The 12,055-nt window shown below is 32.2% G+C and overlaps 1 protein-coding gene across 3 annotated transcripts in view; it reads right to left on the reverse strand.

Moving 5' to 3' along the window:
• The window catches only part of Ccdc7 (coiled-coil domain containing 7), a 233,702-nt gene that overhangs the window by 81,003 nt on the left and 140,644 nt on the right, over positions 1-12,055 (reverse strand). For all 3 annotated transcript variants that reach the window (XM_078023431.1, XM_078023429.1, XM_078023430.1), the window contains 2 exons: positions 7,266-7,373; positions 5,263-5,367 (listed from right to left, as the gene is read on the reverse strand). In XM_078023431.1, the coding sequence (XP_077879557.1) occupies positions 5,263-5,367; positions 7,266-7,373 (213 nt within the window). The remainder of the gene's footprint in view (positions 1-5,262; positions 5,368-7,265; positions 7,374-12,055) is intronic.

The following is a 12,055-nucleotide window of genomic DNA, read 5'->3' on the forward strand; positions in this document are numbered from 1 at the left end:
ATGGAAAAGTTATGATTTTTGTATGTTGACTTTGTACCCTGGTACTTTGTTGAATTTGTTTATCAGCTCTAAAAGTCTACTAATGGAGTTTTTTGATCCTCTAAGTGTAGAATAATATCCTCCTATCCCTGAAATCAGGGATAAGCTGACTTATTCCTTTCCTATTTCCTATCTTTTCCTTTCTTATTTGTACTTCTTTCACTTCCTTCTTTTCTCTAATTGCTCTGGCTAAAATTTCAAATACTATGTAGGACTGTAGTAGTGAGAGTGGATTTCCTTGTCTTGTTCCTGATTATAGAGAACAAGCTTTCTGTTCTCCTCCATTCTGTACAATGTTAGCTTTGGGTTTGTCATAGATAGCATTTATTATGTTAAGGTAAGTTCCTTCTACTTATAGTTTCTTTAGCCTTTTTGTCATGAAAGGATATTCAATTTTGGCTAGAATTTTTCTGCTTATTCATCTATTCAGATGCCCATGTGACTTTTCTTTTTTTCTATTTATGTGATGTATCATATTTATTAATTTGCATATATTGAACCAAACTTGCATCCTTGGAATGAAGACAACTTCATCATGGTGAACAATCTTCTTAATGTGTTTCTAAATGTAAATTGCTAATACATTATTAAGATTTTTTGCCACCATGCTCAGGTGGATTTTTACATCTACCTTCATAAGGGATTTTGGTCTATAATTTTCTTTCTTTGGTGTATCCTCATCTTGTTTTGGTAACAAGGTAGTACTAGCTTTGTATAACAAAGTTTGGAAGGATTCCTTCTTCCCTTTATATTTCATGGAATAATTTGATGAAATTGGAGATAAATTTCTGGTAAATACAGTTATTAATGCATCTGGTTATAGGGTTTTCATTGTTAGAAACATTTTTATTACTGCTTTTATTTCTTTCATTGTTATTTGTCTGTTTAAATTTCCAATATCCTCTTGTTCAAGTTTGGTACATTGTGTCAATAAATTTATACACATATATAGCTTTTCCAATTTGTTGGAATATAAATTTTCAAAATAGTCCCTAATGATCCTCTGGATTTCAGTGTTATCTGTTATAATATCTCATTTTCACCTCTAATTTTATTAATTGTGTCTTCTCTCTCTTTCTTGGTAGTTTGGCTAAGGGTTTATAAATCTTGTTTATCTTATCACAGAACCAAACATTTCATTGATTATTTTTGTATTGTGCTTTGATTTCCCCTTTAATTAATTTCACTTCTGGTATTTCTTTCTTTTCTTCTACTGTTTTCAGATTATTTTGTTCTCATTTTTCTAATACCTTGTGATTCACCATTAGAGTGTTTGTGATTGCTCTGATTTTTTTACATAGACCCTTATAGCTATAAATGTCCCTCTTAAAAGATCCTTTGATGTATCCCACAGAATCTGGTGTGTTGTGCTTCTATTTTCATCTGAATATAAGAATTTAAAAATTTCTTCTCTGATTTCTTCAGTGACCCATTTATCATTCAAATGTTTAGTTTTCAAATTCCATTTATTTTTCCAGTTTCAGTAGATTTTCTTTATGTTGATTTTTAACTTCATTCCATTGTGATCTGACAAGATGCAATAAATTCTTTCAATATTATTGTATTTCTAAGACTTTATTGCCTAATATATCTTTTTATATTTTGGAGAAAGTCCCCTAAGCATCTCAAAACAGTGTATTTAGCTGTTGTAGTTTAAATATTCTGCAGATGTGCCTTAAGTTTATTTGATATATAGCACAGTTTAACCTTTTTTTAAATACTTTATCTGAATGATCTATCAATTAGTGAGAGTAGTCGATTAACCCATTAAGTCTCAAGTTTTAAATTGTGCAAATATTTCAATGAAGTTGACAAAGATGCATTAAAATGGGTTGGAAATAATCTACATCTTATATTTTATTATATTAATATTAATCCATATTATTTCATGTTACAATTATAATTTTCTATTATAGAATTGTCATTATATGCTACCTTTGTGTTCAGTTATTGTCTTTTAGGACTTGAAATACTTTATTCCATGCCCTCCTAGACTAAAGTTTCAGCTAAGATGTTTATTTTTACTCTGGTACATTTGCTTTTTTCAGAAACTTGGCCTTTTTTTTTTACTAACAGCTTTAAAATGTTTTGTTCTGAGTGTTTGGTATTTTATAGTATGCTATGGGAGAGGTTCTTTCTTGTGTCTATATAAGTTCTAAATGCTTCCAGTGTCTGCATGTGCATCTCATTCTCAAGATGAGGGAATGTTCCTGCTGTTATTTCACTGAAAAAGTTTTCAATGCCATCTGTCTCTATTTCCACACCTTTCTCAAGACCTCGGACTCTTAAATTTGGCCTATTAATGTTGTTCTAGAGCTCTTGTATATTCTGTTCATATTTTCTTATTTTTTCTAAATGTTCTAGTTCATCCACCTTGTCTTTGAGCCCCAGTATTCCTTCTTAGTTTGATATAGTTTTTAAAAAAATTATTCTTTTTAGTTATACATGACGGTAGAATGTATTTTGACTGTTGATTTAGTTTGTGAGAGTATCCCTTGAATTTTTTATTTGGATAATTCAGTTTTTTATTTGAAAGATTTCTATTTTGTTCTGTTATTCTTACTCAGAATCTCTATTTCTTCATTGAAATGCTCTTTCATGTTCTGTATCATTCATTCTTTAGGTCTTCTTTTAATTCATTGATAATTTTAACAATCAATCTTTTGAACCCTTATCTGGCTTTCCTATGTTTCAATATCTATGGATTCAATCATTTGGGAGTTTTTAATTTTGAAAGTGTCTTCTTACATTGTCTTGTCATTTCCTCTCTATTGAGATTTGTACATCTGCTGGGATAGATATCTCTTCCATTGTTATGAGTTTTTTTTTTTTTTTTTTAGTGACTTGCTTTCTCATTTTTTCCCTGGGATAGGCACATCATACAGAGAAAACATCTTACTAAAGCACCCATTAGATGTATTCAAAGTACTGTGTTTAAATCCCAGCACCTTTTTGAGAGGAGAGGATAACCACCAGTAACAGAGGTAGCAAACTATAAACTAACACATAAATAATATCTACAACTCCACTAACTAAAGAAAAGGGGAATAATAATACAGTATGGGCTGATAATTAGTCAATAAAGAATGTAAAAATAGGGTTTTAATTTAAATGAAAAATACATAAAGGTATTCTGTCTATCTACAACTGAAAAACAAAGAATGTAAAATTAACATTATACTATATAGAACACAAAAAAGGGAAAAAAAGACAAAAAGAAGACAAAAGGTGGTAAGAAGGGAAGAGAGACAGAAGAAGAGAAATTGAAAAATGAAAAGGGTAGAGTATACAAATTAGAAAGAAGAAAAATGATAAATATAATGAATTTAAAAAGTATTTTAGAGATGCAGGAGAAGCAAAATGAGAAGAGGAAGACAAAATTAAACGGAGGATATAAAAATGAGAATTAAGAAAAAAGTAGAGAAAATAAATAAAATTAATGAATTTTAAAAAGCCACACAGAATTGCATAAAACTATTCAATAATAATTAATGATGGAAATCAAAACAAACCAACACAAAAGACAGTACCAGCAAAACAAAAAACTAATATTAAAAACATTGCCAAGGTTTTTTGTTGGAGATCCTTCGAATTCAGGTACTTCTGATTTGGAATCACTCAGGAATTGGGGGAGCAATAAATGTTCAAGCCTTAGTGCTATATTCTCTGTCTCTGGATATGAAGGCAGCAACTGAATCCACTGGCACTGTCCTGAGATAAGAGTCTTGCGTGTGTACATCTAGATTAGCATTCCGCTTCAAAACACTGGAATTCAGACTTTGGAGCCTATCTACACAGTCCTCACCCTGCCCAACTATGGCATGCACCTATGTGGTTTTGTGAGCTCTATAATAGCCTGAGTGTTGGTGTGCTCTCTGTTGGCACAGAGGTGATGTACCCTTGGTGTTTGCTCTCCAGCATCCAGATTTCTCCCTTATGTGGCCTGCTGCTTTGTGTGCTAGTGGGGAGAAGCACAGTGTTCCTGAGATTAATCTAGTCTTCACCCAATCTTTCTCTGGAGCTGCCAAGGAGGCCTAGGCTGCTCCATGGTGGGCCCAGGTGCTACAGAGCCTCCTGCTTGCCCAGAAAGGATGGTGCTGGAGTGTCCTCAGCCATGTGGGTAGAACCCTCCCCAGTCCACACAACAGGTGTGTTGTGTGTGTGTGTGTGTGTGCGCGCGTGTGTGTGTGTGTGTGTGTGTGTGTGTGTGTGTGTGTGTGTGTGAGAGAGAGAGAGAGAGAGAGAGAGAGAGAGAGAGAGAGAGAGAAAGCGAGCACGGCACGCATCTGGAAAAATCTTGGTATATAGGGGAAAGTGTGTACACCCTACTCTTCTTTCTTCCATCAATAGTAGATCTTAGCAGACTTGTACTTGGAGCAATTTCATGGTATCTATATAGATGGTTTAATCAATAGCATTTGAAATTACAATATTTACTACTATCATCAGATGAGATAAAAATGCAGGAATTTGTCTCAAAATTTTAAGCTTAGGTATGACCTTCACAACGTGGCTTCTCACCACAGCTCTCCATTCAGAAAAAGAAAAGTGAGTACTTCTTATGTGCCAGCCCACTATTGAACTCCTGTATTATCTAAGTTCAATCTGATTTCTCTTCTGCTCCTTTTTCCAAGGCCATATTTTCAACTTTGCCTTTTTTTCTTTCCCTTTGTATCCGTGCCTGTGCTAGCAACATCCCCCCTGTCTGTGCTAGTAACATGAGTGCAAATATTCCAAGCATACAAAATTAGACAAAAAAATCAAGAATAAATTTATCTAGATTATAGCTAATATATTTTAGTAGATAATATTTAACAAAGAATTTAAAAATGAATTAAAATATATATTTAAAAATATATGTAAAAATAATTGTAATAGTTCTATAAAATTCTAGAAAAAGTATTTCCTAAGGTAGTATTCAATGAAATACTATTAACAGAAAAAGAAAAAGACAGTGCTCTTTGGTCAAATAAATTTTTAAAATGCAATATAATAATTAGAATATTAGAGACTATGACAAGTAACAGGTAGTATTAATAGCATTAGAGCATTTGCTAGTTCCACCATACTCCAAGTTTTTGGTAAATTATGTACTAAAATATTCAGCCTAAGGAAAAATTCAACTGTAAATCCATAAACAACTGATCTATGTGTAGAACACTTTTTAAATCATTAAATATTTGGACTATTGTTTTAAAATACATTCATCAATATCATACATACTTTTCAATTTTTGAGACTGGAGAGCTCTATGTATTTTCTTTTGATTCTTATATTCTGAATATGACTCTAGATCTTCATATTCAAAACTTTCATTCATATCTTGTTCTACAAATAAATTTTAAAAAAGCTTTTAGCAAATTTAACAGAGACAAGATTAAAAATTATCTATTATTTTCTTATCTTAATAGGAATAAAATTTTAATCTGAAAGTTAGGAAAATATTAATATATAATTACACCAAGTAAGAAGGGAAAATTATCTCAATAAAGGCAAGCCGTTAATTTGATAAATTTCACATCTACTTCTGTTAAAACTCTTTGAAAAATCAGAAACACTGATATACTATACTGCAACACACATTTACTCCCACTTCTACCTCACTCCAACAACTAATACCTTGATATCTAGTGATGCACCGAAAGCCATTCCTAATAATTATAATAATATAATAATTTACATAATTTTAATAGGAATGATAATTATCTACTTCTAATAAAGTGGTATTAGAAGAAATACAATAAAGTAGAAATATGATAATCTTCTGTTAATATTACTTATATGAACATATATTTGTCAGAGTTATGATATAGTTATTTGATTTAAAAGTTTAAAGAGAAATTTAAAATAATGTATATTATTTTAAGAATACATATATTTTCAGTCACTAATTCCTATACCCAGATTTTTAATAAAATTGGGTTCAGGTATTATACCTAATATAAATATTTTCATATAGCTATCCCAAATTATTTAATCATTATGTAGTATGTTTCTACCTATAACACTGAAATTTATTTTCTCACACCCTACCTTTGTTACATTATGAACAGCAAATTATATTTTAATTCAATTCCTTTTATTAGTAATATAAATGTATTTGATCAACAATAAATATGCTATTTCTTTTTCTGTTGAAGGAAATACCTCTCTGTTTGGGCAATATTTTTTTTTGTCTTTTGTTTCCACCAGATGAAAGGCAACACATTTTGTGGTGGTAATTATCAATTATTTTATCAACACTAGTATATACAGGAAGATTGTTGTTTTCCTTTAGCAAATTTGTGTTTGCCACTTTGCTGAACACTCATATTATATTGAATATTTGACTTTCACTTTTTAATGGTACAAGTCTAATAATCTAAAAGCAATAAAAATGTAGTATCAATACTTCTAATATTTATAATACAGATTATTTTTCTTTTCATATTACACTGATTAGATATTTTAGAAGATTGTTTCATTTAGCAACAATAGCAATTTTATCTTGATTTCAACTTTAATTGTATATTTTAATTTGCAATGTAACATGTTAAGAAAGCCCTATTTGTTTCATGCTTTAAAAATCAAGAACTGATATATAGCTATACAAAAATGAAACATACAAAAGTAATAAGAAAACACATAAACAGCCTTTCTTTTCATCAGTTTATCAACTTTTTTGTTACTTAAGATCTGAACTTGAGGAACATACTGTCTTCTTTGTGATTGTTAAGAACAATTACATGTTAAAAGATTAACTACAAGAAATTCTGGTAGTAACAGAGAGATGGTAGTAAAAGAAAGAGAGTACAGGAAGGAATTGTATGAAAGGGAAGAGGAAATTGTTTTACAATTTAAAATTCAAATCTAATTAGATTCTTCCAAGATTTTAGTATCTTCCAAGATTCTAGTTTCCTGGGGGTGACAATAGCAGAGTAAAGAACCAGGTTATCTGAGTTTGAAATTCATCTCTATTTATGTGAATTTAGACAAATTACCTCATGTCTCGCTCTCCTTATCTTTTAGGTGATGATAACAATACTATTTCACTCCCAGCCTTTCTTTATGATTACTTATTTATTTTATAAAAACCATTTAATAAATAATAAATATTTGCTATTTTTATTTTATTAGGTATAAAAATCAAAACTAGTTAGCTTGATATACATTTGTAATCACTTTCCAATTTTTTTTTGTTTTAAATGTTTATATGACTTAAAATTATGTGCTGATATTGAACATACCAAGTGTTTCCTCTTGGGCAATTTTGCGTTTCTTACTTTGAGGATGATCTTTTGATTTTGAGTCTCTTGGCAAAGGACTTTCAGCACACATTGGAATTAATTCCTGATCTATAAAACAAATGTTTGAAATATGGTAAAGTGAAGCATTCATCTACTCTAAAAACATGTTGAAACACAATGGCCATTTTTTAGGATGAAAAATTTAATATTAAATTGAATACCATCACTCAAACTCTCATAAATTATAACAAAATTCACATGCCTGAAAAAGTCAATGAACTTAACACATATTGGCATCCCTCTCCTTTGTGCAACTCAAAAAATTCAGGACAAAATATTTATATAATAACAAATACAGGAGATCAAGGATAGTGGCCTGAGACCAATTTAGGTTAAAAAGTCCTAATTCATTATTCCTTATCCTATCACTCCTCCTTTATCCTTTAGCATTATATATAAAGAACACCGGTGATAAGCAATATTTTAGGTTACAGAGGGGAGTAAGAGTAAATATATATTATTCTGAAATTATACAGATTTTAATGGAACCTAAGTTTTCCTTGAGTTGGAGATACATTTTCAACATCTGGATAAAGAAAAAAGGGAAGGATGCTGAGGGGGAAAGAGGTAGACTGAGAAAGTATGCTTTATTTTGCCCTCCAGATTCACTTCCAATTGTTAGTAGCATTTCATAACCAAAATACCTGACATGAAAAATTAGAGGAGGAAAATTTATTTTCGTCTTAATGGTTTCAGTGGTTTAGTTCATGGTTAGCCAACTCCATTACTTTGGGCCTGAGGTGAGTTTAGAACATCACAGCAGAAGGGCATGGCAGAACAATGCTTCTCATCTCATGGAAGCCAGGAAGAAAAGAGAGTAGGAGAGGATTGAGGGACAAGATAAAGTGCAGTGGCATGCGCAGTTTAACCTACCTCCTCCAGGCATTCCCTACCTTCCTACAATTACCACTCACCAGTCCTTTCAAACATTAATCCACTTATGAAGTTACAACTCCATTATCTAATCATTGCCTAAGAGCTCTTCCTGTGAACTTGGATATATTGGGAACCATGCTTTCAAAATATGAGCTTTGGGGTGCACATGAAATGTCCAAACCATAACACCAACTTTTTCTCATTGTTATATGTGCTGAAAAGTGAAGCTAAGGGAGATTATTAGAGAAGAGGAAGGTGGTTAGGGGTCAAAGAAGAAGATGGGAAGGAGGACAATGGGGGAAGAAAAGGGATCAAAGTAAATTATATGCATGTATATGGCTACAGTGAAGCCAGTAATTCTAATTAATATGCATTAGTAAAAAGTGATACATCACAAAATAGACTTAAAGCCAAGAATCACATGATTATCTCAACAGATGCAGAAAAAGTATTTGACAAAATATATCATCCACTCATTTTTAGAACATTGGAAAACAATAGGAACATGGAAGGAACATATTTCAACATTGTAAAAGTTATATATGACAAAACAAAGGCCAACATCATTCTAAATGGAAAAAAATTGAAAGCAATTCCCTCTCTACAAACAGGAACAAGACAAGGATGCCTTGTTTCATGACTTCTATTCAACATACTCTTTGAAATACTAGTCAGAACAATTAGGCAAAATAAAGAAATTAAAGGGATATGAATAGAAAAAGAAGAGCTCAAATTATCTTAGTAGACCCAACAATGGGAGGCCATCAGTAAACTTCTAGGACTTATAAATGAATTCAGCAAAGTAGCAGGGTACAAAATCAACACCCATAAATCAATTACACTCCTATATCCCAATGATCAATCAGCTGAAGGAGAAATTAGGAAAAGCCTCAAGAAAAAAACAAACAAACCCAAATGCTTAGGAATCAATCTAACAAGAGAAGTAAGAGATCTGTATAATGAAAACTACAGAACACTGAAGAAAGAAATTGGTGAAAACCTTAAGAAGATGGAGAGACCTCCCATGCTCTTGGATAGGCAGAATAAATATTGTCAAAATAACCATATTACCAAAAGTACTATACATATTCAATGCAATTTTCATCAAAATGCCAATGATGTTCTTCATAGAATTAGAAATAACTGTCATGAAATTCATTTGGAAAAATAAGAGGCCCAGAATAAGTAAAGCAATTTTAGTGAGAAACATGAAGCAAGAAGTATCACAATCAGATCTTAAATTATATTACAGTGCTATAGTAACAAAAACTGCATGTTAGGGCACCAAAATAGGCAAGAATAAAAATGGAATTGAATAGAAGACATAAAGACAAACCCACATAAATACAATTACCTCATACAAGGAAAAGACACCAAAACAAACAAAAATAACCCCCCCACACATACACACACTGGAGAAAAGATAGCCAAAGATAGCCTCTTCAACAAATACATAAGTAATAAAATGAGAATTAGCCCCTATCTCTCACTCTGCACAAATATCAACTATAAGCAGATCGAAGACCTAAGAATTAGACCAGAAACCCTGCACATACGAGAAGACAATGTAGACCCAACACATCAACATATTGGCATAGGAACTTACTTTCTTAACAAGACTCCTAAAGCACAAGAAATGAAATTTTTTAAAAACCAACCAACAAACGAGATGTCATCAAACTAAAAAGCTTCTTTACTACAAAATAAACATCAAAAGCATGAAGAGTGATCCTACAAAATGGAAGAAAATTTTTGCCACCTGCACCTCAGATAGGGCATCAATTTCCAGAATACACAACAGACTCAAAAAGCTTAACACACACACACACACACACACACACACATACACACACACACACATACACATCAATCAATAAATGATCAATGGAACCGAACAAACCCTTCTCAAAAGAAATACAAATGATCAACAAATATATGAAAAAAAGTTCAACATCTCTAGCAATTAGAGAAACGTAAATTAAAACTACACTTAGACTTCATCTCAATTCAGTCAGAATGGCAATTATCAAGAATAAAAGTAACAAAAAATGATGGTGAGGATGTGGCGAAAAAGATTCATTGATTGGGCTGAAATTTGGTACAACTTCTCTGGAAAGCAGTATGAAGATTCCCCAAAAGACTTGGAATGGAACCATTTCACCCAGTTATCCCACTCCTCAGCATATATCCAAAGGATTTAAAGTCAACATAATGTAATGACACAGTCACATCAATGTTTATAATAGCCCAATTCACAATAGCCAAGCTATGGAAACAACCAAGATGGCCATCAACCAATTAATGGATAAAGAGATTTTGGTATATATACACAATAGAATATTACTCATTCATAAAGAATAATGACTTGTTATGGTATTTGCCAATAATGGATGGATCTAGAGAATATCATGCAAGTAAAATAAGCCAAACTCAGAAACTCAAGGTCAAATGTTTTCTCTCATATGCAGAAGCTAGTGTAAAAATAAAGAAAAGTGGGAGAAAAAGAAAAGAATAGTATAACGAACCAATCAAATATAAATTAACAGTCAAGCAAATGGAAGTCTAGTAAAGAGAGTTGGAGAGGGGAGGGAGCATGGGAGAGTGAAAGAGGGCATCATGAACTGAAATTGATTTCTATGCATCTATTTGGAGTTTGTTGAGCTGAACCCAACTACTATGCACAACTAAAAAACTCTTAATAAAACGAAAACTGTGTTGATTTTTAAAAAAAACATACTAAAATGATATAACTATCAGGTTGAATTGCCATTTTTATAGCTCAAAATAGAGGTAACTATATCTGACTTGACTTTAATAAAGAAAAACAAGGAAAGTATTACTTTAAAATCAATATAGTAGTTACCACAGTGCGGAGGGAAAAAGTTGTGAGATTTTTGTATTAGTATTACTCTATTTCTTGACCTAGCAAGGGTTATCCTAGAGTTAATTATAAAATTTTTGTTATAATCTATAAATATCTTACATAGATTTTTTTTGGTGGTGCTGGGGATCAAACCAAGGGCCTTGTGCATGTGAGGCAAACACTCTACCAACTGAGCAACATCCCCAGCCCAATTTTTGTATATTTTATAATAAAAATGTTTAAGAACTGCCTTAATCATGGAAAAAACAATTAGAGGAGGAAGAGTTTATTTGGGGGCTCATGGTTTCAGAGGTCTTAGTTCATAGATGGCCAACTCCTTCATCTGAGGTCCAAGGAGAGGCAGAATATCATGGTAGAAAAGCTCAGGGTATGGCACCAGGAAGCAGAGAGTGTGCTCTGCTCAACATGGACATATTATAGAGCCTAAAGGCACACCCTCAGGGACCTACCTCCTCCAGCCACAACCTGCCTGCCTATAGTTTCCACCAAATTAATCCCTATTAGGGGATTAGTGCACTGATCAAGTTAAACCTTTATAACCAATCATTTTACCTCTAAACTTTTTGAATTCTCTTACACATGAGCTCATGGGGGACACCTAATCTAAATCATAATATTCTGCTCCTGGGTCCCAAAAGATCCCACTTTTTTGTGTGTGGTGCTAGAATTTGTACACGCGAGGCAAGCACTCTACCAACTGAGCTATATCCCCAGTCCCTCATGTCCACTTTACAATGCAAAATACATATAGTCAATTTTTATGAGTCCTTATAGTTTTAACAGATTAAAACTTTTGACTTTTTCCCCAAAAGTCAAAATCCAAAGTCTCCTCTGAGACTCAAGGCAAAGTCTCAGCATAAGCCCTTGTAAAACTCAGAAGCAAGTTACATGTATCCAATATATTAAGGTACAGAGTAAACATTTCCATCCCAAAAGAGATTAATAAGGGCATAGAAAGAAGGGATGGGAC

The sequence above is a fragment of the Ictidomys tridecemlineatus genome, chromosome 10, assembly GCF_052094955.1.
Source record: "Ictidomys tridecemlineatus isolate mIctTri1 chromosome 10, mIctTri1.hap1, whole genome shotgun sequence".
Classification (NCBI taxonomy): Eukaryota; Metazoa; Chordata; class Mammalia; order Rodentia; family Sciuridae; genus Ictidomys; species Ictidomys tridecemlineatus.